The sequence below is a fragment of the Suricata suricatta genome, chromosome 13, assembly GCF_006229205.1.
Source record: "Suricata suricatta isolate VVHF042 chromosome 13, meerkat_22Aug2017_6uvM2_HiC, whole genome shotgun sequence".
In the NCBI taxonomy this organism is placed as follows: Eukaryota; Metazoa; Chordata; class Mammalia; order Carnivora; family Herpestidae; genus Suricata; species Suricata suricatta.
The window spans coordinates 4,758,171-4,785,287 of NC_043712.1; the positions used below are offsets into that span (position 1 = coordinate 4,758,171).

General features: G+C 57.9%; 1 protein-coding gene across 1 annotated transcript in view; it reads right to left on the reverse strand.

Annotated features, from left to right (window-relative positions):
• LAMC3 (laminin subunit gamma 3) overlaps positions 1-27,117 on the reverse strand; it is a 79,537-nt gene that overhangs the window by 22,079 nt on the left and 30,341 nt on the right. Inside the window, exons 6-16 of the mRNA XM_029921056.1 lie at positions 23,317-23,621; positions 18,882-19,012; positions 15,699-15,865; positions 13,641-13,829; positions 13,441-13,558; positions 12,732-12,830; positions 9,787-9,923; positions 6,870-6,980; positions 4,872-5,064; positions 4,589-4,707; positions 125-343 (exon numbers count right to left, since the gene is read on the reverse strand). Coding sequence (XP_029776916.1) covers positions 125-343; positions 4,589-4,707; positions 4,872-5,064; positions 6,870-6,980; positions 9,787-9,923; positions 12,732-12,830; positions 13,441-13,558; positions 13,641-13,829; positions 15,699-15,865; positions 18,882-19,012; positions 23,317-23,621 — 1,788 coding nt within the window. The remainder of the gene's footprint in view (positions 1-124; positions 344-4,588; positions 4,708-4,871; positions 5,065-6,869; positions 6,981-9,786; positions 9,924-12,731; positions 12,831-13,440; positions 13,559-13,640; positions 13,830-15,698; positions 15,866-18,881; positions 19,013-23,316; positions 23,622-27,117) is intronic.

Sequence of the window (27,117 nt, forward strand, 5' to 3'; positions counted from 1 at the left end):
TACCTTAGCAGTACTGCCCTCAGTGACCACTCACACATGCCCTCAGCTGACCCTGTTCGGGCCAGCACGCACCTGCTGTGCTGGGTGTCACCCAGGTGGCTTGGGGGGGGCCGCCAGGACTCACCAGTGTGGGGGTCACAGGTGCCATGCTGGTTGCAGGTGCAGGGGACACAGCTGGTATAGGGACCCCCCAGCGGTGTCTCCCTCTTGTATCCTGGAGCGCAGGACTCGCAGAACTGGCCTGTATACCCCTCGGGGCACGAGCAAGCCTCAACCCAGGAGGCTGGCGGAGAGAGCCCGCGCCGGGCGGATGTGAGCCGGACCTCCGTCAGGTACACCCGGCCTGCAGAACGGGCAGAGAGGAAGAGCGTTACAGGCACACGTGTCCCCCAGAGACCTTCCTGCTCACACACGGCTCAGGCAAAGGATCACTGGCCCACAGATGAAAAGGCAGACTATGGATCAATTATGATTTAAAAAAATGTTATGCTTTTTATTTATTTATTTTTTTGAGAGACAGAGAGAGACAGCTTGAGCAGGGGAGGGTCAGAGAGAGAGGGAGACACAGAATCTGAAGCAGGCTCCAGGCTCTGAGCTGTCAGCACAGCCCGACGTGGGGCTCGGACCCATGAACCATGAGATCATGACCTGAGCCGAAGCCGGACACTCAACTGATTGAGCCACCCAGGCGCCCCTCAATTATGATTTTAAAAATAAGGAGTTATTTATTTATTAAAAAATATTTTTAATGTTTATTCATTATTTTGAGAGACAGAGCACAAGCAGGGGAGGGGCAGAGAGAGAGGGAGACACAGAATCCAAAGCAGGCTCCAGGCTCTAAGGTGTCAGAGCCTGATGTGGGGCTTGAACTTACAAACTGTGAGATCATGACCTGAGATGAAGTCGGAGGCTTAACCAACTGAGCCCCCCAGGTGCCCCCAAACAGGTAGTTTGTCATTTTGTTTTTGTTTGAGAGAGAAAGAGTGAACAGGGGAAGGGGCAGAAAGAGAGGGAGAGAGAGAGAATTCCAAGCAGGCTCTGTGCTGACAGCGGTCCGACACGGTGCTCGATCCCACAAACCGTAAGATCATGACCTGAGCTGAAATCAAGAGTTGGACACTGAACTGACTGAGCCACCCAGGTGTCCCTTAAAGAGGGATGTTTGAGGACAAAAAATGGATATGGCTGGGAATTTTATGGAAAGCCACTCATTCTCACAGGTTATTAGATACGTAAATTTAAACAATACCATTCATACCCCTGTTTCTTTTTTTTCTTTTTAACTTTTATGTCTTTATTTTATTCTGAGAGACAGAGACCGAGAGTGAGCGGGGGAGGGGCAGAGAGAGGGAGACACAGAATCGGAAGCAGGCTCCAGGCTCCGAGCTGTCAGCACAGAGCCCGATGCGGGGCTTGAACCCACGAACCGTGAGATCATGACGTCTCCAGTCGGAGGGGTCTGCGCTACAGACGGACGCGCGCAGGAGACAATGACCTTCCCGCATTCCCTATTTTCGGCAGCGCCGTATTCGTGGTGGGAAACTGGAAACCACTTCAACATCTATGAACAGAGGGACGGCTGAGACTCGGGAGCATCGGAAAGATACGTGGTGGGCAGACAGCCAGCCCTTTCCTGCGTGTAAGCCGGGTCACAGCCCCCGGGACACGCCGTTAGCTGGCGTCACATCCGACTGTGTGATCAGATTCCTATAGTTAAAAAGCACAGATGTAAACATGCGCATGCGCACACACACACACACGCACAGAAAGACCGCGCATGCAGTGGGGCACCTTGGGGGGCTCAGTCGGACAAGCCTCCAACTTCAGCTCAGGTCATGAACTCGTGGTTCGTAAGTTCAAGCCCCATATTGGGCTCTGTGCTGACAGCTCAGAGCCTGGAGCCTGCTTCCGATTCTGAGTCTCCCTCTCCCTCCCTGCCTCTCCCCTGCTGGCACTCTGTCTCTCTGTCTCTCTCTCTCAAAAATAAAAACATTAAAAAAAAAAAGAAAAAAGACCAGGCACATGGAAAGGTGTGGAGAGAGATGGCCCAGAACGTCATCAGTGGAAAGAGGCGGTCTGGGGCTGGGCAGGGGGTGGAGAGGGAGGGTCAGTATGTCCACCTGCTGCTCCAATTCACCCCTGGCCTAAGCAGGTGCTTTGTACATATCTGTTAACTGAAGGCTGAGTGACAGAAGGAAGCGGTAGAAGGTGCTGGAAAGAGTAGGAATGAAATCCTCCAAGGAGCCTCAGCGGGGTGGCCTGGGGAGCAGGCAGGCTTTGGGGAGTGTGGGCAAGGCTGATGGGGATGGAGCTCCAGAGAGAAAGGGGGAGCTGAGGCGGGAAGGGCTGGCTTATGATCCCCAAGCCTGACTTGAGGGGGCGCCGAGGCAGCTGGCCTTCTACACTAGGCATTCTCTAAAGGAGCCAATCACCCCCGCCCAGAAGGACATCTGTGCTGTTATGGCCATCACGATGATGGGGGGGACAAGGGCCAGGGCCATCAGACACCTGACATGAGCAGAAGCCCCTGTGAATTTCAGAGGTCTCACCGCTGCCGAAAGGGCCGGGAAACACCTCTGCAAACATCTGAGCCCCGACCCCAACTCCATTTTGCACACGAGCACAGGGCATTTTTGAATAGTCTGGGTGCATGTTGAATCATCTAGCAATGCAGGTCCCCTGAATGTGGGGAAAGCCCATGCTTTGTCCTGCTCAGAATTTTCCTGAGAGGCATTCACCACTTTGGAAAATCGTACCACTAGCGGCCCCCCAGCTCTTGAAGTTTGTCACCGGAGTGCACTCCGTCCACGCTCTGGTCCCCCGCTGTGACTGCCCTGCTCACAGTGATCTGGCAAACTTTCCCATTTAGTGATGATTTCAAAATGACAAACACTACGGGTTTAAGGAACAAAGGCCAATCCTATTCGGTTGGACGTTGGAAACTTGGTTGGAAACGGTTCCTGTCGAGGCGTTTTTTTCCCCTAATGAAACAAGGAACCCGCCAAGGCTAAGTTCACCTTCTAGATGAACTGCATTGACCAAGGTGACAGAGCCCTCTCTCCCTGCTCACTATCTCCTTGCTGCAAATCAGCGGCTTCTGTCCCCACATCTCCATCAGTGAGTGTCACCGGACACTCCTTGGGGAAGTCTGCCCGGTGACTGCTGGTCCTGACTCCAGTTTTTATTTCAACACTGGTCATTCACGTCTGAGTGTTAGAATTTCCCTGCTCTCCGCATCTGCAAATGACCTCTGCTTTCAGTTTCTCTGAGACCTCAGTGACTCGTCACCGTGGGGAAGCTGATGACAGTATATCCTCCAGGACGGTCATGCCTGAGCACTGACACTCCAGAATTCAATGACTATTTTTCTATATCATTTACCTTCTTTTTCCTTACTCTGTCTGTTACAACTCAGATACTATATTGGTTTTCAAACATCGTGTCTAAGTAAGTTATGATATCTATAAATTTTGTTACCAAATAGTAAAGGGGTGTTGTATGTGAAACACCTCTTTTCATTTTCTTTTTAAAGTTTATTGATGTATTTTGAGAGAGCGAGCGAGCAGAGTAGGGGCAGAGAGAGAGAGGGAGAATCCCAAGCAGGCTCCACACTGTAAGCACGTAGCCCAATGCTACAGTGAACCCATGAACCTGGAGATCATGACCTAGGCCAAAATAAAGAGTTGGATGCTGGGGGCGCCTGGGTGGCTCCGTTGGTCAAACGTCCAACTTTGGCTCAGGTCATGATCTCGCACTTCGTGGGTTCGAGCTCAGCATCGGGCTCAATGCTGACAGCTCAAGTCTGGAGCCTGCTTTGGATTCGGTGTCTCTCTCTCACTCTCTCTGCTCCTCCCCTGCATAAAATAAATAATGTTAAAAACATAAATGTTAAAAAAGGTTGGACACTTAACTGACTGAGCCACCCAAGCAGCCCTGAATACCTGTTCTAAAAAGGGGCACTGAAGATGCTGGGTCTAGACATTATAGAGGTATTGGTGGGGGGCGGGGGGAGGTGGGGGTGGAGAGAAGGAGAAAGTACATTAAGAGGGGGAGGAACCAGGAACAGTCAGAGGACCGTGAGGATGATCACCATGTGACCAGGGTGAGAGGCGGTGGGAAATCTCTCCTGGAGCTGCGTCCTGACCCAGCCCCCTCCCTGAGAAGGTTTAGAAAGGAAATCCGCAATCAGGGTGACTTAGGTGCAATACCAACAATGACCAGCAGGAGGGAGCCAACCCTGGGATCCTTGCCTGCCCCTGAACCCAGCACCCAGAGGACCCAGGACAGGACCCTCCTGGCAATAATGGCGGACTCTGCCCTGGAATGACTCTGCCCAACTATACTTGGCTGCTTCGTGGCCACACATCTGTCTCCTGGAACTGTCCAACCTCAGGCCCCTCACCTGCCCAGCCCCCCCCTCTGTCCTCAGCGCCCTCCCTCCCAACCCTCACCAGTTGCACAACCTTTGGCCAGTGTCCTACTTCTCTGACCTTCAGATGTCTCTGTGGTCAAATGGGGCTGGTAGCTGCCACGCATGAAGGAGCCCCGGGGCCCAGCTGGCAAGGGGGCCGTCCTCCTCATCACTGACCTGGAGGGCTTCCGCTCTGGCCGCCGGCCCGGATGCGCAGAGCTGTCAGATTGGCGAGCAGCTGCTGGAAGTGGAAGGGGGGCAGTGGAGGGTCCACGTCCTCAGAGGTCTCCTGCAACCTGGCAGGGGAAGGGGGTCAGACCCGAAAACCCGAGGCTGGGGGCACGTGGTGCCAAGAAGCCCCCCAGCTTGGGGTGGACAGTGGAGAAGGCCCCAGACCCCAGAGCATGGATCAGACCACCCCGAATGGCCGACCGCACCCCCCGGAGTCCGGGAGACTTACAGGAACGTGAGCTGTCCCTCCCCCGGCTGCCCCGCATCCCGGGGGCCCGACAGGCTGGAGTGCCGCAGGGTCAGGGCCAGGCCCGCCCCTTCCAGCCTCAGCTGCACGGGGAGTGGGGAGCCCCCGCGGGGGACCCAGAAGGTCAGTGTGACAGGCTGTCCGTAGCTGAACCGCTGGTCTCCCAGGAATTTCTCTGAAGATGAGAGAAGAAGGCTTTGACATCTTTACTTAATTAGCGTGGTTTAAATGTCTACAGTATATTGATTTTATTGACAATTAAACATTCAAACAAGATAAAACTGCAGAAGGAGAAAACCAAAGGCCCCTCCGCATAGCAGATGCCGAGGGTGGTCTCCCACACCTCCCAGCAGGCTGGCTTCACACGCCTGTGACCTTGAGCCTACGGGGCCCCACGCCTAGTTACTGCTCTGCCGTCACTGCCTTGAGCTCGAGTTTTGTAAGTAAAGCTGAGTGGGATGGCGGAGTCTCTACGGGAGCAGAGCAGACCCCACAGACGCACGACGTGCACGGTGCAGGCGCCCGGCCGCCCCTGATGGCACCCCATGAGCAGACTCTGGTGGCCCCGCGCCGTGGGAGCCTAGTGAGGCTCAGAGCAAGTACAAGGTCAGCAGGCTACACGCAGGTGCTAAGCAGGGGCGCAGACCACCCCTCGGCCACGCTATCCCCCGGAGTCACAACATGCTCGGAGCAGAAGGAAGTTGGTGGCGTTCTAAGAAATAACAGAGGACCCAGAAGTCCTATCACAGCTTTCGAACTTGTGCTGGTTTTCTGGATCCTTCAACTGCGTAGGCTGAGAAACGGCCACATAGTAGGAAGGGGCACGCAGGGACAGCCCCGCTCCGTGTCCCTGCAGTCCTTCCGCACTCAGGAGTCAACCGGAAGTAGAGTGTTGGTCGACCGTGTGTGCATCAAGAAGTGAAATAACGGTTGACTCCGTCCACCCGCACTGTGCCCAGCACTCAGCACAGACCCCAGCGAGTACTTTGGGAGAGAGTGACTTTCTTTTTCCTAAACGTGTCAATAAGGCAGCCACGGAACAGTGTGTGTTCTGTGTTCTTGGGCTTCGAGCACCTGCTCCAGGATGGGGCCTCAGGACCCCTGTGACTTTTGCTTCCTGGCTGGGCGCTGCGTCCACACAGCAGCTCAGACACCTGCGCACCGTCTCTCCGGCCTTCTTGGAGAGGGAGGTCAAGGACAGGACTGGGTTGGGGGAGCCAGGGGACCCGGAATCTATCCACAATACAGCTAAGAATGGACTCCTGGATCTTGGTTCTAGGTCTGGTCCGGTCTCCAGGAAACCAAAATTGCTATATTTGGTGAGGGGTGATTCAGAATAATCTAGAATTTCTGGTTTATGCAGGAATCCCGTGATTCCAGGAAGAGCATTCAGTGGCCCTGGCAGGGGGAAGCATACAGGTATTTCTGGGAAGGAGCCCAGGGCAAGGCCGCGGTCAGAAAGCTGGGGTGGGTGGGGGGTCTGGCAGACCCCGCAGGGCACGTGGCTGGTGGAAAATGGGCCCCAGAGGTACCCAGGTCCTGATCCAAGAAACCTTGTGAATAGGTTATGTCGCATGGCAGGGGCAATTAAGACCACAGATGGAATTTAAGGCTGTTGATCCGCTGACCTTTGAGTAGAGCGATTATCTTGGGTCAGCCACTTGGGCCCAGCGTGATCACAAAGTCCCTAAGGCATGGGAGAGGGGGGCGGAAGAGCTGCGACAGGGAGACTGGACGGTTCTAGAGACGGAGGAGGGGCCCCGAGCTGAGGGGTGGGAGTGGCCTCCGGAAGCTGGAGAAGGCGAGGGACCAGACTCTGCTCTGGGGTCCCAGGAGCGCGGCCCTGTGAACGTCGTGATTTTAGCTCAGACTCCTGACCTCTAGAATGCTGAGGGTAAGTCTGCGTTGCTTTTAGGCACTAGGCTGATCACGGTAGGAAGCGAGCCGGGAAGCCCCGCCCCTCCCGGGGCTGGCAGGTACCTGGAAGCGTGAGCTCCTCCCCGTCTTCTGGACTCAGGAGGAGTCCCCTTGGGCTCCATCGCGCAGGATGCTCTGGGCGCCCCACGCTTGCGGCCCGCCAGCCCTCGGCTCCTGGGGAGCAGACAACGCGGCCACGTGAGGCTCTGGAGGGTGGCCGCCACCCCCTCCCACTTCACCCCCTTCCTGGGGTCCCCCGGATGGCCCCTCAAGGCCTGAGCACAGCCTGAGTCAACCGGCCGAGGAAGGGGGAGAGACTGTTCTAGAGACGGGCTAGCAGGGAGTAGGGGTGGGAGGTGAGAGCCAGCTGGTGCTCGCAGATGCTGCCCGCAGTCAGGCAGCTCCGACCCCCATCCCAGAGTCAGGATGGGGGTCTTGGGGCGGGAGGGAGCCCCAGGAGAAGGGAGGACGCTCAGGGTGCCGGCTCTGTTTCGGGCAAAGTCAGACCTCCGGGCCGGCCTTGCCCCTTCGGTGGACTCTGAACGGGACATGAAGATACAGTCTGGAGACCCCGGCACGGGGCCTGGGGCCCTGGAGCCACTGCCAGCAGCACGGGACTTGACCTCACCCTCAGGTCTTCAGAGAAGCCCCCTCACCCACGACCTCACCACCCCTGCCCTTCAGGGTGCGTGCGTCATTAGCCCCGCTGCACCGAGGGACGCCCCCTGGTTAGGAAGTGGCCGAGCAGGATGGGGACCCAGACCTTCCCATCCCCAGTGCCGTCCGCCCTCCCGCAGGTGACAGTAGTACACCAAGCGTGGTCCGGCGTGGAGCAAATGAGCTCAAGGGGCAGCTGGGGAATGCGGTGGAGGCCCAACCCCTGGGGCACCGAAGGGGTGAGGAGGGAGGGATGCAGGGGGGAAAGTCAGAAAGAGGAGGTCTGGGGCTCCTCGGTGCTAGGCTAGGTTCTGCCCTTCACTGGCTGTGTGACTTTGGGCAAGTTACTCAACCTCTCTGATCTGCAAAATGGGGATGACGAAGTAATCCCAGGCCCGGCAACAATTCTCAAAGTTGGTCTTAAGATCCCGGGAGATCCTGAGACTCTTTCAGGGGCCCAAGAGGTCGAACTATCTTCTTAATAACACTAAGATGCTGTTTGCATCTTTCATGTTGTGTCTTGCCAGCAAACGGCAGAATTTTCCAGAAACTGCAAGTCATGCAATATCACAACAGACTGACTTCTGCTAATCCAGCCGTAAAGAGATGAGCAAAACTATACAACAAATATACTCCCCTCCTTTCGTCTTTTTAAACAAGTTATTTTTCACAGGCTGATATTATTTTGTTATATATTTACTATGCTTAATTTTCAAATTTTTATTTTATTTTTTTTTAATTTATTTTTGAGAGACAGAGAGAGACAGTGCGAGCTGAGGAGGGTCAGAGAGAGAGGGAGACACAGAATCTGAAGACAGGTTCCAGCCTCTGAGCTGTCAGCACAGAGCCCGACATGAGGCTTGAACCCACAAACTGCGAGATCATGACTTAAGCTAAAGTTGGACGTTTAACCGACTGAGCCCCCCAGGCACCCCTCAATTTTCAATATTGTTAATATAATTTATTGTCACGTGACCTACCATACTTAAAATTAAAAAAAAATTTTTTTAACATTTATTCATTTTTGAGAGACAGAGAGAGACAGAGCATGAGCAGGGGACGGTCAGAGAGAGAGAGGAGACACAGAATCGGAAGCAGCACTCTGTGCTGACAGCTCAGAGCCCAATGTGGGGCTCGAACCCATGGATCTTGAGATCATGACCTGAGCCGAAGTCAGACACTCAACCACTGAGCCACCCAGGCATCCCATGATGGCCATTTTTAAGTGAATTAACATATAGTTGTTTTTAAATTGCTGTCTCCATTTCTAAGACAGAAAATATCCATATTAACCCACATTAAGAAAAGCATTTTGAGGTCCTCAGTCATTTTCAAGAACCTGAAGGGATCCAGAGACCAAAAAAGTCTGAGAGCTGCTGGCCTGAGGGTCATAGTGAGGTGACCCGAGATGCCGAGACAAACGCTCCCAGCCCAGTGCCTGGCTCACGGGAAGAACACAAAATGGTATTGTTCGCAGGATCTAGAGAATGAGTCCCATCTGTGATGCTGACGCTCCGGACCTCAAGGCCGGCCCCCTGCTGAGCCCAGCTCCGACCCGCTGTCCGTGCGAGCCTCCAGCAGAGGGCGCACTGCCCCCGCGTCTGCTGGCGCTCCTGGTTCTAGCCCAGCTGATATACCACTCCCGCCTGGGGGAACTTGGTGGAGGGGGGGCAGGTGCTCTGTGGGGTGCAGCGAGGGTCCCCGTAGACTGGGATTTAACACAGAGCCCCACTGCTCTCCTGCTCCAAAGACACACATGCGCCACGTGGAGTCAGGGACCCAGGACACCAAAGCCCCCCCCCCGCCCCGGGCTCTGCACCCAGACAGAAGGCCTGCACAAAGCTCAGGAGCTGACAGACCCAGGTGCCTACAACTAAATTTGGTGACATACCTTTTCCGGGCCTCAGTGGCCTCATCTGTAAAATGGGAACGAGAGAACCTACCTTCCAGGGAATCTATGGCTCCGTGCGTGCAAAGAGTTCAACACTTGGCCTGGCATACATACATCAAGTGCCCAATAAATAGAGTCCAGGGGCCTGAGTGTGAATCCTCAGCAGACTGCTTGGAAATCCGCCCGGGATCTAAAAGCTGCCACACACCCAGCTCCCAATTCTGCCAGAGGCTGGATAAATGGCAGGGGCCCGGGAGGGGGCCAAGGGGGTACAGGAGGTACTGGGGAGGGCTAAGAGGGCACAGAGGGGCCTCGGGGAGGCTGTCCCCTCCTTCCCATACACCACAGCAGGACCTCCCCAGAGCAGGACAGCCTGCCCCCGCCCTGGGCGTGGAGCAGACCTGTCGGAGGCCGCGGTGGGCCACTTCTTACCCTGGCGGAGGTCGGAGAGGATGTGGTGCTCCCGAAAGTGGGCAGCGGCCGTGCACACCTTGGAGTGGCCATAGCAGAAGCAGTTGCTGCAGCCGGCTGGGTTGTGCGGCTGCAGGTTGAACGTCCCTGGGCGGCATCTGGAAGGAGGCAGGACGAGCCCGGGGTGGGGGCCAAATAGTCAGGGAGGTCCAGGCGACCCCAGCTAGGCTGACGCGAGTCAGCATCACTGGGGAGATTTAAAAAGCACTCCCCCGCCCCGAGATTTATAAGATTGCAAAGATCATGCAGACAGTCCTCCTGCGGCCTTTCCACCAGCGTTCCTCAATGTCAGCCTCCGACGTTGCCGACAGGCGCTTGATCAGCCAAGAAATCCACATGAGTTGATGCTATTTACTAAACTCCAGACTTTATTACGATTTCTGCTTTTTCCACGCCTGTCGGTTTTCTGCCCCGGATCCAATGCAGGACATGGCGTCTCCTCTGGTCTTTGCCAGCTTCTCGGTGTTGTCTTGGAGCACGTTGACACTTTTGAATAGTGGACAGATGCTTTATGGAATACCCTTGGGTCTCTCTGATGTCTTTTGATTAGACTGGGCCGTGGGTTTGGGGATGAAACAGAGGGGACGTGTCCTTCCCCTCGCATCCACGCGGGGGTACATGATGCCCGTGTGGCATCACCGGCAACGTTACCCCTCGCCACTCGGTCGGGGTGCTGCCCGCCCCGCTCTGGCAGAACGGCCACATGCTGGCCGTCAGAAGGAAGTCACTAAATCCAGCCTGCGGTGCGGAGCAAAGGAATTAAGCTCCGTCCCCTGGAGGACCGAGTATTAAAGAATTGTGTGCACAGGCTGAAACTGCCACAGTAATTAACAAATATTTTGAGAGGGAGATACTTGGGGCTCTGCAAATACCGTTTCTCCTTAAAATTCTGCCCACTGAGTTAGGTGGCTCTCGCCTCCAGCAACTTACTGTGAAATCTGAACTGATTCTGTATTTCTCTCATTCCTTCTACATCTATTATTTGGAATTCTTTTGCAGGGAAGGTTTGTCCCTTTGCCCTGGTGTGTTTATTTTTCCCTCATCTGTGGATATATCAGTGTGGATTCGTGGATATTTATTTTATTCTCTGGGTTATAATCCAATACTGTCATTATTTATTTTGTTGTTCAAATCATTCCAGCTTTGGGAGTTCTTTCAGGTTGGTGCTCGTGTCCTTTTTTTTTTTTAACGTTTTTATTTATTTTTGAGAGAAGGACAGAGCGTGAGCAGGGGAGGGGCAGAGAGAGAGGAGACAGAGAATCCAAAGCATGCTCCAGGCTCTGAGCTGTCAGCACAGAGCCCGACGCGGGGCTCGAACCCACAAACCGTGAGAATATGAAACTTAACCAACTGAGCAACCCTGGCACCCCAGTGCTCATGTCCTTCTGACACAGGCTCCCTTCCTGGTTCACAGTTTCTGTTTTTCTTTTTAAGTTTATCTATTTTGAGGGAGACAGAAAGTGAGAGCCGGGGAGGGAGAATCCCAAGCAGGCTCCGTGCTGTCAGCACAGAGTTGGACACAGGGCTTGATCCCACAAACCGTGAGACCATGACCTGAGCCAAAATCAAGAAGTGGATGCTTAACCCCCTAACTACCCAGGTTGGTTTTTTCTGTTTTGCTTTCATTTGTTTTTTATTTTTTTATTTTATTTTATTTTTTTAATTAAGCACTTTCTTGCTCTCTATTACAAGACCCTCTGGGCTCATCTTGCATTTTCTCTGCCCCAGCTCTAGAATCAGCCATTTCTGAACCTGGAGAAATGTGTCAGATGCCCAGTCTGTACCCTGGGGGCTCTGTCTGAGCTGGCCAGGGCTGAGGTGTCAGACTCAGAAGAAGCTGTCGATGACCCGGATGTCTAGCCCCAAAGAACGCATTCCATCAAGCTGCCCCATTTCACAATCAGACAAAGCGAGGCTCAGAGGGAGGACTCCCCCAAGGTGCGAGGCAGTGGGGCGGAGTTGTGGGAGGACCCCGCTGGGGTCTGGTTCCCCAGCTCCACCCGCCTCCTTGCTCGAGGGACCTCAGAGAAGTCCCAGCGGGTAGCCCAGCTTCCATCCTGGGCCCACAGGCCAACAAGGTGAGGGGCAGCCTGGGGCCGACCCAGGCAAGTCAAGGCCAAGGCCAGCCACGGCTTTGGCACCAGCTTTTCCTGAGCCAGGAGAGGCCCTGAATGGACTCACAAGGGTCAAGTCCACAATATAATATAGTGTCAGGTGCTTTACACACAGGGCCTATGGCCAGAGACTCCAAGAGCCCCCGACAGACCCTATGCGGCTGCAAAGATCAGAGCCAAAGCCAGGAAGAGGACATTCGTCTGCCCGCCCCGTTGGAGCTAGGAGCCCCCCTGAACACACAAAAGAGAGAGTTTAAGGACTGTGTGGCTTTGGAAAAGCAAGTTTGGCTCCCTGAGCTTTAGACAGTCCCTTTGAACCACGGCAGGATGATAACGATGGTAAAATAAGCCTAAATCTCAGCTTAACTGGTAGGAGCTTGGAGCAGGATGGAGAGAAGGATTCTGAGGTTAGAGTAGGGCTCATGGTAAAGACTGCTGTGCTCCCTAGTGAGGTCTGCCCGGCACGGGAGCCGGGAGGGTGGGCGGTGGCCGTGCTCCACCCTGGGTGTGAGACAGGAAGGCTATGGTACAAGTACAAGGAATTTGCTATCCCTGGATTAGATCATCGCTCCTATGCTTTCCAGCTCTTTCTTTCGAAGACAAAGAAAAATGGCTGTCACAGCTTTGAACCATCGGCGGTGTGGGTCAAAGTATACACAGTGTCAGGACCGTTAGCTAACTTCCAGGATAGCAGAGGATGGTGAGGATGCGCAGGCCTGCAGGGACCACGCCCCTGCCCCGCCCCCGCCACAAGCCCGCGGGGCTTATTCACTGCCCGATTGGCTGGCCCACCTGTCACACTGCTTGCCCTCCACGTTCTCTTTGCAGGGGCAGCGTCCACTGTGCGGCTCGCAGGTGCCCAGGCTGCCAGCAGGGCTGCAGGTGCAGGGTCTGCCAAAGAGACAGCGCTCTGGAATCTGTCCGGGTCTCTGCCACTTCTTGTCCGTGGCCAAACCCTCGTGCAGGCTGCCATGCCTCCCAGGAGGTCCTGCTGCAGCCTCTGCCCCGGCCTCCGGCCTCCGGCCTCGCCCCACTCCTGCCTCCATCTGTCCACGTTCCTCCCGAGGACCTCCGGACTGTCCTCCAGCGCGCGCCCTCCCGCCTGGCAGAACGCGCTCATCCATACCGAGCCCCACCCCGCGCTCACCATAGAGCCTCCGCATGCGCTCCCCCGCTGCCCGGAACCCTGCCCCCGCCTCTGGGATCTCACACTAGAACTCAGTGCCTTGCATGGGAAGCCTGCCCTTGACCCCCAAGGGCGGAATCCACGCCCTGTCTCCCATTCCCCCGGGACTGGGCGTCTGCAGGGTTAAGAAAGGGGAGTGACAGAGGGGGGAGTGGAAGGAAGCAGGAAAGGATAGCTCACACCCCCCTCCTGCTGCTTCCTGCTACCCGGTCCCATTCCGGCTGCCGCCCCCCCCCCCCCCCCCCCCCCCCCCCCCCCCCCCCCCCCCCCCCCGCGACCCTCTCGGCCATGCACACCGCTCCCTGGGCCCCTCACCTGCAGCCTCCCTCACTCAGCGAGTGGAAGCCGGGCAGGCAGCGGTCACACTTCCAGCCCGTGACGGTGGGCTTGCAGGCGCAGGTGCCCGAGTCATCGCACTGGAGACGCAGGGAACCTGGGGAAGGAAGGGCGCGGGGCAGTGGGGGCCCGGACTGGGCGGGGGTGGGGACCGGGGGCTGGGGGGCAGGGCCCGCTACCTGCTGGGTGGCAGTCACAGGGCTGGCACGGCGTCCGGGGACTCCAGCGATAGAAGTCCTCCTGGCAGCGCTCGCAGTGTGGCCCGGCAGTGTGGTCCCGGCAGTGGAGGCAGCGCCCACCGTGGCCCGTTCTGCGGAAGAGCTCCCGGTCGAACACGCACTCCTCGGAGCGGCCGCTGCAGTTGCAGGCTGTGGGCAGGGGGTGGGGGGCTGTGCATGAGCAGCCGGGGCCTGGGGGTCGGTGGGGGTCGGCCTCCTCGGGAAGGAGCAGGCTGCTCGAGGCAGGTCCAGGATGGAGTTCAGGCCCAGCTTGATCAAGGACATAGAGACCAGTCCACCGATCTTCCCAAACAGGACCCTCAAGAACAAAGGTGGCACCAAAACGGGGGCCCCTCCCAGGAGAGCCAGGACGCGCCGTGCCCAGCGGCTCTCACAGCTGGCCCCCCCCAGGGTGCCTCGTGCCTCCTCTCAGCCCTAATAAATGTGCGGATCTGGCTCCCAGCGAATGCACGGGAAAGATGGCTGCCCTTCCTTCACTCATTCATCCAAGCCAAAGGAGAGCGTGGGAAGGGTCGCGCATCTCGGTTCCCGTGGGAGCCCCGCCTGTGCATCGTGCTGACCACTGCGTGACAGGGGCCACGAGCAGCAAGCGTGTGAAAATCCTGCAGGGGCAGGGCAGCTCCGGGAGCTGAGAGCAGGGACCCCACAGGCCGTCCTTGGGCAGGGGGGCAGGCTGTCCTTAGGGGGGGTTAGCCTTCCTGGAAGAAGTCACGGCTGAGCTGCATCTGAGGGCGAGCAGGAAGGGGAGAGTCCCAGGCGGCAGGTGATGGCCGAGGGTGGCGGCCAGAGATCTGCCCAGTGCAAGGGCACCGGGATTTCACACGACAGGCAGCAGGAGGGGACAGGGAGGGGTGCAGGGGGGCTGTGAGGTCAAGAGGTCGGCAGAGCGTGATATAGGGCGGCCGGGCGGCCACGGCCAATGGACTGCACTTGCAGCAAGGCGGGGTTGGGGAGGGTCACACGGGAGCCAGAGTAACTGTCTGCACATGACCAAGGCCTCGGGTGCGGGTGGTTCGGGGCTGGAGGCTGGTGAGCCAGGAAGTGGGAGCTTTGGGCCCAGACGGGGGGTGACACGTAGAAGGACGCAGTCAGGTGGGCTGGAGGGTGGCCTGCCCAGGGCGGTGGTGAGGGGCCAGGCGTGAAGCCCCTGGCTTCCAGCCTGGTGGCAGAGAGGACAGAGATGTGACCCCAGGTTGAGAACACAGCAAGAAAAGTGGTCTGGGTTTTTGTGTCCCCGCTGTGGACAAGACTCGGGCTCAGAGCTGGGGGCCAGGGGACCGTCAGGCACAGCTTCCATGACCCCAGGAAGGACTCCCTGGTGGAGTGAGGGCAGGTGACCCCCAGCCGGGGAGGGCAGCAGAAAGCTAGCAAGACCCCGGTGGCCCTGGGAAACTCCTGCAGCCAGTCCCCTGGTCCTGTGTCAGGCTGTCCCGTCCCCGCCCCAGCTCCGGCCGCCCCAAGATGGCCAGCACCATGCGGAGAGCCTGAAACATGTCAGAAGACTCTCTGGGAGGCTGGGCGGAGCTTGGGGACAGCAGGAAGCTGTGAGGACAGGGGCACGTCCTGAGCACGCTGTGTGCAATCCTGCGTCCCTGGAGAAGGTGGTATGGCACCATCCCCTCCAGCCTGTCCCTGAGGTTAGGTGGTCAGAGCCACATCCATGGGCACTGCGACATCAAAGGCTGCCTGGGGGTCGTGGGAGAGGCTGGGGGGGGGCCACTCAGCACCCCCCCCCCTCAGGGCCTGGGATCTTCTGGCTTTGATTTGCAGCTGTGGTTGCAGCAGCTGAAACAAAGGCACAGTTGGGGGGCCTTCCCAGCCCTCTAACCACAGGCCTCTACTGGGGGATCTGGTCTGGGGAGGGGCTTGTAGGGGGAGGACTGAGGAACAGACGTCCCCTCCCGCAGGCCCCCAGCCCCCCCTCGCCCACTGCGGGATCTCGGGGAGTTTGCCTCCCAGCCTGCGGCATGGCAGCGCCCGGTGCCCCGGGACACTCACGCAGGCACTCGTTGGCGGCCTCGGCAGTGCCCCGGGCCCACGGGCGGTCCTGGAAGAAGGGCAGGCAGCGCTCGCAGTCGGTGCCCGTGGTGTTGTGCTGGCAGCGGCAGACTAGCCGGCCCCCCTCCTCAGGTCCACACTCGCTGGCGTGTCCGTTGCACTTGCACCTGGGGGCACACGGAGGAGGGCGTCCAGATATCGAGGAAGGGGAGGGGTTAATCACTAGGCAGCACCTGCATTCAGATGAGCCCCAATCCTACTGCTCAGTCATGGAGCTTTGAGGAACCCTGGGGTCCCCATTAACAGAGAGCTGAGCGCCCCAGGCTCTCCTGAGCTCTGTCGGCAGCCAACCCCCTTCTATCTTCACATGCCTGCTGTTATTACCCCCATTTAACAGATGGGGGGACTGAGGCACAGGCAGGCTGCACAAGGCCCCCAGTTAGGAACAGCAGAGTTTACAGGGGGGCTGCCACCGAAGGCTTCCGCCCTGGAGGAGTTCCAGCAGAGAACGACCCAGAAAGAAGGGAACCCCGTCTCCCTCTGGGCAGGGGGTGGAGGTAGGGGGCAGCCAGCGAGCTGCTGTGTGCAGTTCTTTGTGTCCAAAGTCCAAAGTTGCTCCTTACAGAGGACGGCCCCACCTCATCTCAAGTCCCCAGTGGGTCTGTGCCTTTGGGGCAGTCCCCCCCAGGCCCATGTTGCACCCCATTTCCCCCAACAGGATCTTGAGTCAGGCAGAAGGGGGCAGGACAAGTGACCCCCTGGGGCCACCACCCCCACCCCAGGAGCTATCCCCGACCGAGCTCACCTCGCAGGAGCCTCACTGCCGCAACAGGAGGGACCATAACGACCCCATTTCACAGATGAGGAAACTGAGGCTCGGGCCTCAAAGTAAGGAGTGCTAAGCAGCAGAGCTAGAATCCGACCCCAAGCTCCTGGACACTCACTACTCCACCGCCACTTGGTGGCTCCCATAAGCTGTACTCCACCTTCTGCTCCTGGTGGGTGTGAAGAAATTGCTGACCACTGTTTGCACCCCCAATGTTTGTTTTTTATTTTACTTTGGGGACACAGGGCTTGGGATGGGCACAGGGCATCGTTTCCTCCATGGGAGCCGAGGGGAGGCAGGCAAGACCCCAGTATTTCTGGCAGGGGTGAGGTGGATACCTGAGAGATAAGAATGCTCAGTCTTGGGACAAGGGACTGCTGGTGTCCCCATGGGGGTCTGTAAACACCACCCTCCCCACTGAAGCTCTCTGACACCAAAGGAAGGAGTGAAATTCCCACAGGCGATTGGAGGACGGAGGTGCTGGCCCCCCGGCCCCCCAGCCGGCTGTGGGCCCCAGGGTGGTCCGGCTCTGGCAGCTGGGACACAGATGTTCCCTGGCCTGGAGCCCCCTGACAGCGGGCCCTGGGGCTTGCCAGCACCCGCCATCCTTGGAGAGCCCCTCCTCCAGGGTGGTTTGACCCGAACCAAGTGTGGGGGTGACAGGGGAGGAGCAGAGGGCCCTCCCGGACACCCCCACTCCCCTTCACCCCCCAGCCCAGCCTTGCACACGCCGGGGCCCGAGTCCCCTTTCTGGACCTCTCCTCTCTGAACGCCCCCAAGCACCCTGAACTATGGAAGCCCCTTGCTTCCCCCTGACACGGGCCACCACCCCCCGAGCAAGCTGACTTCCCACGCTAATAGCTTGGGGACCCTCCATGCTTCTCCCCGGCCTACCGTCACCCCCCACGGCCACTTTCTAACATTCTGCGCCTTCTCTCTCCTTCTCTTCTCCTTCCCCGTGTGATGTCGGAGGGGAGGGAGGAGGTTGGGGGCTTTTAAAGCCCCGTTACTACCCTGGCCAAGTCCTTCCACAGCATCCCACTGCCTGCGGGACGTGAATAAACTCGTCCACGGTCCTGACCGTCTTCCAGCCTCACCTCCCCGTCTGGCACAGGCTGGCCCTTCTGCCCAGGCCGCCAGCCTCCCCCACCTTTGGCCGGACCCCCATCTGCCCACCAGAGCCCTGGCTGCCACCACCCTGCCCTGCCTGTCGTTCTGGGGCATGCCATGTGCTGGAGAGCAACCTGACGCCCGTCCGCCACACCCGTGACATTGGGGCGGGAACACCTCTGTCTTCCTCTTTCCTTTCCAAGAAGGAAGCCCCTAAGCGTTCATGCTGAAGATGCCCTTGATGCCCCCCCCGGATCCACAGCCCGCCATGCGTGCCCAGGACCCGCGGCCGCGTGGCAGACAGGCCTGGCAGGAGCGAAAGCCGAGCCTCTGCCCTCTGGGTGGCCCCTGCTTCTCTGAGAGGGGAGATGCTTAGACAAACCAGAGCGTGGACTGATCAACGCCAGGGCAGCAGGCGGAGCCGGCACCCGGGGCCTGGAGCCCGGCGGTTCCCACGGGAGGGAGGGGGCATCTGCTCGCTCGGGGACGAGCCTTCCAGGGAGCGGCCGGCTGTGGGACTTTGGAGCGGCCTGAGCTGTTTGTCCGCACAGAGATGCCTCCAAGTCTTATTAAAGCCGCCTGGGTCTCCATGAAGCCTCACCGCAGCCAGGTTTCCCAGGAGATCGGGGAGGTAGGGGCGGACGGACCCCGTGGGTTGTAAAATCGGGAGCGCGGATAAAAGGAGTAAAGCTGTGAAAGCTCCCGAGAGCTGCGCCTGCGGCGGCCACCTCTGACCAGCTCTCCTCGGAGCCCCCGTCAGACGGAGTGTCCGTCCGGCTGTAAGGTTGGAACGGGCGGTTTTAGGTGGGAACACAGATCCTTGTAAATCCCCCTTCCTCTGTGGCATGAATGAGTGAGCCTGTAGGATGCATAAAGGAAAGAAAAGGAAGGAAAGAGGGAAGGGAAGGGGAGGGAGAAAGGAGGGAAGGAGAGGGAGGAGAGAGAAGCGGGAAGGGACGTCCCGGCAGAGGGAACAGCAGGTGCAAAGGTCTGGCAGGTCCTGCGCGTGGTGGTGGGAACATAGCCGATGCGAGAAAGGCAGGAATTGGGATGCAGCTGGGCCGTGAAGGCCTTGAATGTCGAGCCCAGAGGATCAGGATCCTGCTCCCTCTCTCTCCCAGATGCCCAGAGGCACATGAAGTGGCTTCTTCACTCTCCACAGCAGCCAGTGGGTGACTCCCACATGGCAGCGACCTTGTGCCCTGTGGCCAGGGTCCTGGGGCCCCGCCAAGCTGCCCTCCACCTACCTGCCGCCCACGGATAAGTCAGACACGGCATAGTAGTATGACTGCAGCACCTTGGGGTCCTTGAAGATGTCATCCCCAAACGTGTTGAGCCGGTCCAGGGAGATGAGGAGCTCGGTGCTGGTGACCCAGTCCTGGGGGAGGGGGTGGGTGGAGAAGGTGGGAGAAGGAGGGAAGGCGTCAGCGAGCTCCTGGGTATTTCCTTTCACCCTGCTCTGCCTGAAGGTCCAGCCGGCTGCCCTGGGGGGTCTCCCAGGACCCAGGGACGAGCCAAGCTTAGACAAACTCCAAGAAATAAGTGCAGAAATAAGGAGCCTGTGCTTTGGGGTCATGCCAGCTGGTGCCGGGCCACTCAGTGGCTGTGCAATTCTGGGGGGTGGCTCAACGTCCTGGAGGCTCCGTTTCCCCGCCTGTAAAATGGGACAAGGAGGGGCGCCTGGGTGGCTCAGTCGGTTAAGCCTCCGACTCCGGCTCAGGTCCGATCTCACGTTCGTGGGTTCGAGTCCCACGTCAGGCTCTGCGCTGACAGCTAGCTCAGAGCCTGAAGCCTGCTTCTGGTTCTGTGTCTCCTTCTCTCTCTGCCCCTCCCCCTCTCATGCTCCGTGTCTTCTCTATCAAAAATAAATAAAACATTAAGAAAAAAAAAAAGGGACAAGGAATGGTGCGGGCCTCACGACGGTGACCGGAGGGGGAGGACAGCCAGTGTCAACAGCGGGGCGTGGGGTCTGTCACATGCTCAGTGCGTGGCCAGGGCGCTCAGGGAGGAGGGAGCGGGGGCGGGGCCGAAGCCGCCCATCCTATAACTTGTCCTGCAGGTCACTTAACTTCTCCCAGCGGCTTCTGCACCCCCCAGAGTCTGGCAGACAGAGGACATGTCCCAGTGCCCTTCTCACCCACTCAGCTGGGCCGGGGGTGGGGCAGGTCCCAGATTCTGGGCTTCTCATAGGCTCAGGCTCCCACAGACAAGGCACCTGCCTCAGGGGACATCGGTCCCACCAGAATGTGAGCAAGACCAGGGACATGGAGGCCCCCCCCTCCCCAGGGCACGCCCAGCCCCCAGGCTCTGCCCGCAGGTGGCAGGTACTCAGTAAACACTGGCGGAGGGCTGAATGACACCTTCTCCCTGGAAGAGCAGGGCGGGGAGGTGGGGGGGAGCCCCCGTGAAGGCTGACATTTCCATCCGCCCGCTGTTATAATCAGAGGTACACAGAGGCAGCTCCGGCTGAATTTTAATCAACATTTTAATTCAGCCCAGGAGCTCCTGGCTTAGCAATCAGGCCCATCAGGGCAGAAGCGAACTCCTGGCAAAGTCTGTCTTCAAGCCCCAGCGTGAGGTGGCCCACGGTCTCCCCGCCCCCGCACTGAGCTCAGCCGCCGGCCCGCCCACTGGCGGGGACCCAGGGCCTCTGCCCAAGGATGTTTCCGTGGGGGAGACGGGGTCTCGCGCCCCAAGACTTCAGCGGGAGCCTCGGCACTGAGCACCCATCAGGCCACAAATCACTCTGCGAATGTCAGTGAGCCGACAGGGATGTGGCTCCAATGCGCCAAGTAAGGGGAGCAGAGGGCCCAAGACCAGCAGCCATGCGGACACGTCCTGTCTCACTTCCCGCCCGCAAATGCTCCAAATCCTCAGAGGAAGCAGTGTCCCAGATGTGCCCAGAGGGGAGGACCGGAGAGAAGGGAAGGTGGGCTTGCTCTTTGTGGACCTCCTCCGTCCCTGGTGTCACCTGGGAGCAGGGGGGGTGGCGCGGGCGGCGGCGGGGTTGGGGGGTGGGGGGCTTTCTGAAGAGGTGGCTTCTCATCGGGGACAATGTCCAGCACATACAGGACAACAAGTCAGGGAAGGCAGTCAGCCTGAGCCTCCGGCCGGGGGTGACAGCCAGAGCCTGCCCTCTGCTTCTCCTCGGATGACCTTGGCTGATAACTTGTCACCTCCAGAACTTGGAGCCTCAGGGAGAAGGCATCGTCATCTTATTTATTTATTTTTAAATTTTTTTTTAATGTTTATTTATTTTTCACACAAAGACAGAGCCTGAGTAGAGGAGAGGCAGAGAGAGAGGGAGATACAGAATTCCCAGCAGGCTCCAGGCTCTGAGCTATCAGCACAGAGTCCAATGTGGGGCTTGAACCCACAAATCGCACGATCATGACCTGAGCTGAAGTCAGCAGCTTCCCCGACCGTGCCACGCAGGCGCCCCGGCATTGTCACTTTAAACAGAATCCTGGTGATGACCTAAGAACATTTTTCAGGAGATAAACACAGCCTGGGTATCTGGGCATGTGATTCTGTACCAGAAAAAGGATTAGCCCGGCCTTTGCCATGGAGGTCTGGCCTTCGCCTCGGCTCCTGGGAGATCATCTCTAAGCCCTTAGCGTGCTCTCTGCTTGATAAGAATGTCTCTGTCCCCCTGGCGTCTTGGGCCACTCCAGATGGTCCAGGCCTACAGCTGGTTTAGAGGGGTGCAGGATCAGCCTGACCTCCAGGGGGAGCTGACGGCAGTGGCCGTGTCTGTGTGACCGACCCTGGACTCCCAGGTACAGGGAGTCTCCCCGGTCGGGAGTACTCTGCGCACATTGTCACATCCCTGCCGGGAGACGCAAGTGCCATCCCCGGACTCTCCTGGGAGAGAGCAGGGAGCCTCATACCCGGTCCCTCCTGGACCTCGTGTCGCGGGCGCTTTGCGGCTCTCCCGTGTCCTGGGACCCCTTCAAGCGAACCACTGAACCTGAGAGGGGGTCTCAGGGACCTTGAGCCAGCTGGTTCCGGGTCCCTCTTGTGCTGGGCAGCCAGCGCAGGGACCCAGTTTCTTTCTGGGCCTACACATTCCCTCTAGAAGTAAACAGGATTCTCACCCTGCCCCCTTGTTATCTCTGACCCGCAAAGGGGAGGTTCTAGATCTGTCGGGGGGCAAAGGGGGGGCGGGGGAAGGGATGGCAGTGTTTTCCCAGCACGGGAAACTCGGGGAAGCGGACTAGGGGGCCGTCCGGTGTGTCTGTAGGTGAAGGTCAAGGACACACTGGAGCATGGACAGGCTCGGGCGCCGATACAGGACCGCACAAACCAGAGCAGAACCTGGTGGCTGGATAGGGAGCAGGTGGGAGGGGGGAGCCATGGCCTGGCATTCTTTGCCATGAGGCCCAGAAGGCAAGCTACTGTGAGCTCTCAGCCCCTCTCATAGGCTGAGCGCTGTGCTGGCTGCTTTACAGTCAGCTGTCTGCGCGTGACTATTTAAGTTAAATTCATGAAAATGAAATAAGACTGAAAATTCAGTTCCTCGGTCAAGCTAGTCTGATCTCAAAGGCTCTGAGGACATTCGGAGAGTGGCTGCCACTGGACGGTGCAGGTAGAGACCACTTCGGTCACTGCAGAATGTTCTGGAAAGCGCAGAACCAGGACTCTATGGCTCCCAATTTCGTGTTCTTTCCATGTTTTTCTTTTTCTTTTTTTTTTAATTTAAAAACGTTTTTTAATGTTTATTTATTTTTGTGAGAGAGAGAGAGAGAGAGACAGCATGAGCAAGGGAGGGGCAAAGAGAGAGGGAGACACAGAATGTGAAGCAGCTCCAGGCTCTGAGCTGTCATCACAGAGCCCGACACGGGGCTTGATCCCACAAACCGTGAGATTGTGACCTGAACTGAAGTCGGACGCTTACCAGCTGAGCCCCCCAGGTGCCCCTGCACAGTTTCCATTTATCCTCATAAAAGCCTCTGGGGACACACGGGGCAGGCAATGATACCAATTCACAGGGGAAGGAAGCGAGGTCCTCAGCAGGGCATTCTAGAAAGTTCTAGAAAGAGCACCAGTGAGCAGTCGGGAAACTCGGGTTCTGGTCTGGGCCCTTCCGCCAGGCCCCTGGCATGCGTGCTCCCGGCAAACCCCTTCTCTGCTCAGTCTCCCCTGAGGCCTCAGTTTCCCCACCCACATAAGGAAGGGTCAGGTGGCTTGACGGCTGCCACGGGGCTCGGCCGCAGCGGGCGGGGGCAGGGGCGGGGGCCCCTCTGCGTGGCTGCACGAGGCCTCTCTCATCTATTTCACTACTGCTTCCGCAACACACTCAGATACAACAAAGGCTTCTGTTGTTTAAGATCTGAAAACCGTGGGACCCCCTGTGTCCTACTTTCTTTATTTTTTTAAACTTTATTTTGAGAGAGACAGAGAGAGAGCACAGAAGAGGGGGAGAGAGAGAGAGAGAGAGACAGAGAGAGACAGAGAATCCCAAGCAGGCTCCACACCGTCAGCCCAGCCTGGTGCGGGGCTCGAACTCACGAACCTCAAAATCAGGACCTCAGCCGAAACCACGAGTCAGATGCTTAACGGACTGAGCCCCCAGGCGAGCCCCAGTGTCCTTTTGTTTGCGACTTCCCTGGGTGTCCCCCAGGCCTGGGCACCCCCCCGCCCCCACCCCCCGCCCGCCCCCAAGCCCGGCTCCTCTCTGACCTGCAACACGGGGCTCTCCTCGAAGTTGTAAGCGCTGGGCCGGCCCTCCAGCGTGGAGAAGGCCACGTTGCCGCCGCTCAGCGGGGAGATGTCGCTGAACTCGGAGGTGCAGAAGGCCACCCGCTCGTCCTCTCCGGGGCGCGGGTACTGGCCCTCGGGCCTGCCGTAGGTCCTCCGGCAGGAGGCGCTGTAGTACTGGTAAGGCTGCCACGCGCCGCCCGCGTGCGTGCGCTTGTAGATGGCGAAGCTCTCGGGGCGGCTGGTGTGGAACTTCAGCCGCACGTAGGTGATCTCGTAAGCTTTCCCTGCGGCGGGGAGGCACGGGCCCATTTCACAGAAGGGAAGGGAGGGTCACAGTCCTGGTCCGGGGAGAGCAGCAGGGTGACGTGTGTAAACCTTGGGTGGGTTGTCAGAGGCCGTCTGGAGCATTGCCTTGGGGGTGCCGTGATGGATTAGGGTGTCCGTCAGGGGCACTGGACGGAGAGCACAATTCTGGCAACTTCCCAGGCCCCTGCCACCCCTTACCGAGGCCACTTGCCCCCCTGCACGAGAATCTGGGTCATGACACCCCCGAGAGGCGGCCTTTTTGGTCCACGTCTCCCCAGCAATGGGATGTTGCCACGTTCTGTAGCTTTACCATTCGAAAGTTACATCTTTTACTACACCCCAACAAAACCAACCCTTCCACTTGTGCCTTTGGGCTCATTCCTCTTCAGTCTGAAGACACCACGCTCAGACTCCCTCAAACCCTAATGCAACCCTCCAGGACCCTCTAGTCTTCCGGGGTCCATCTAATTCCTCTTCTGGAGAAGTCTAGAGAAGACCATCTGCTTGGCCCCGTGGCCTCAAACCCCGACTTAGCCCTCAGCCCACTGCAATTCAGCCTCTCAGCTCTTGCAAACCTGCCTCACCGACAGCCCTCCGTGGCCACAGCCAGAGGGACCTGGCCTGGCCTTACTTCCTGGGGGGAGGGGAATCCCCAGGCCTCCGTGCAGCCCACCCTCCTGGGTCCCGCTCCTGGGCTGCTCCTTGGCCACCCCGCTCATCTCCTCCCCCAGTGCCTCCTCTCCATCAGCTTTAGCCCCGCCCCCTCTCCCACACTGCTGACACCAAGATGACACCAAGACGGGGAGACTCAAGCTTCGTGCTTCAGCCTCCACCCCGCCCTCTTCTCCAACCAGGTCCCACCATCTGCCCCAGAAGCACCCACAAGGACGAATCCAGACCTCCCACAGGGACTCGGAGCTGTCCTGGAGGCCAGCATGGGCAGGAGGGGTGTGGGTGGGGTGCAGAGGGGGCAGGGAGGGAAGGGTCCCTACAGGCTTATTGGTCCTCAGTGGGAGGGTGTCAGAGAGCAGCGCCCAGAACAGAAGAACCAAGTACTGCAGGGGATAGAAAGGAACAGACAGAACTCGCTCCGGGAGGGAGGCTGGCTGTTTCTGGGAAGAGGGGGGCTGGGCTGGGTGAGCTGGGGGATGGGGGGCACAGCCTCCAGTCCACTGAGCACTGGCTTCTCTAAACCAAGGGCACGTGTGAGTGCAAAACCAGCAGGAAATCAAGGGCTGATTTTGAAGGTGATTTCCTGACTGCTCCTCACCACTCACCTCTCACGGGCCTCCGCTCGGTGCCCCTCCTCACAGAGCCTTCCTACACTTTGCCCGCCCCCCTCCCCCGCACGTCCTCCCCCACCTAGGGAGGGGGCCGCCTGGGCACCACACACACGTGGGTATCGCACTGACTACGGCACGCTTGTCTCTCCTGCTCGCCTCATCTGCAGAGAATTATCCTCCCATCAACCTGCGTCCCTCACTGCACAGAGCCCGAGACCCACGCTCGTCCTTGCTTTTAAACGTGGCCACCCCAGTGCCTCACAAAGTGCCGACGCCTGGCAGGCACCCACGAGTGTCTACACAAGTACAAACAGATGAACAAATGGCCACAGGTCATGGCCAGCAATGGTACCCGCCAGACCCCGGGAGCAGCACGCCTGTGTCCTCTCTTCCTTCCCAAATCTGCTTTCTTCCCTCTGCCCGGGTCCCAGATACTCCCAGAGGCCAGCCGGCTGCCCGCAGCCTGCCTTCCCCACCAAGGAGACATCACTACAGTCCTCTGTTTAAATATGTTGGTCCTATGGGGGCGCCTGGGTGGCTCAGATGGTTGAGCGTCCTACTCTTTGGTTTCGGCTCAGGTCAAGATTTCAAGCTCCGTGAGTTTGAGCCCTGTGTCGGGCTCTGGGCTGACCGCACAGAGCCTGCTGGGAATTCTCTCTCTCTGCCCCTCCCTTACTTGTGCACTCTCTCTCTCTCTCTCAAAATAAATAAATAAACATAAAAAAGTACACGTGGGTCCTAGGCAAGCACGAAAACTGCAAAACTGTTAGAAGAAAGCACAGCAGCACATCTTTGTGGCCTGGGCTGGGCCAAAGCTTCTTAGACGTGACACCAAAAAGCACGTGACAGAAGCAAAAACGGACACGCAACTTGAGCAAAGTCAAAAGTGTCTGTGTTTCTAAAGACACTACTGAGAAAATGAAACCCCACAGGATGAGAGAAGATATTTGCCAGTTTTACATCTGATACGAGATTTATCCGCAATACACAAAAAGTCCTGACAACTCAACAGTAAAAAGTCAAATAAGCCCAAATAAGAAAACAAAACAGGCAAAGGACGCAAACACATTCCTCCAAAGAAGACACGCAAATGGCCAACAAGCTCATGGGCGGAGGCGCCGCGTCCTCAGCCATCAGGGACCCGCAGATCAAAACGGGGACGAGTTACCGCTTCCCACGCACCGGGAAGACTAAAATCAAGGCCCATTGCAACAAGTGGTGACGATGGAGGAGGCGGTGGTGGGAGTGCAAGATGGCGGCTGCCGTGGGATAAGGGCCTGGCGGGTCCTCAAAAGGTTAACACGGAAATGCCGTGTGACGCGGCGCCCCACCCCTGGGCACCGACCCGAGCGAAGTGGAAACACATGTCTCCACAAAAGCGCAAGGACGTTCACTGCAGCATTACTCATCACAGCCTAAGAGGGGACCCGACTCGAGTGTTTGTCAGCTGACAGATGAACCAAGAAAGTGCGGCGTGTCACGCGATGGAACATTATTTGGTAATAAAAGGGGATGACGTTCGGATTCACGCTGTGACGTGGAGAGGCCTCAAAACAGTACGGTAAACGGAAAAGGCTAATCACAAAAGTCAACGCACTGTAAGATTCCGCTTGTCCTGAGTGTCCTGAACAGGCAAAGACAGAACGTAGACTCTCAGTGGTCAGAGTCTAGGGGAGAAGTGGAAATTGCGGGGAGGGCACTGCTAACGGGTACAGCGTTCCTTTTGGGGGTGATGAAATGCTCCCAAAGTGACTGTGGGAATGGAGACCCAACTCTATGAACGGACTAAAAGGCACTGAATTGCACACTTTATTTTATTTACTTATTTTTTTAAGTAGCCTTCACACCTACTTAGCACAGAGCCCAGGGTGGGGCTTGAACTCACAACCCCGAGATCAAAACCTGAGCTGAGATCAAGAGTCGGACGCCTAACCAACTGAGTCACCCAGGTGCCCCTGAATTGGAGAGTTCAAATGGGTGGGTTGAGGGGCGCCTGGGTGGCTCAGTCGGCTGAGTCAGTTCAGCTCAGGTCATGATCTCACGGTTCGTGGGTTTGAGCTCCGCATTGGGCTCTGCACGGACAGCTCAGAGCCTGGAGCCTGCTTCCGATTCTGTCTCTCCCTCTCTCTCTCTCTCTCTCTGCTCTTCCCCCACTCTGCTGTCACTCTCTCTCAAAATTAAATAAACATTT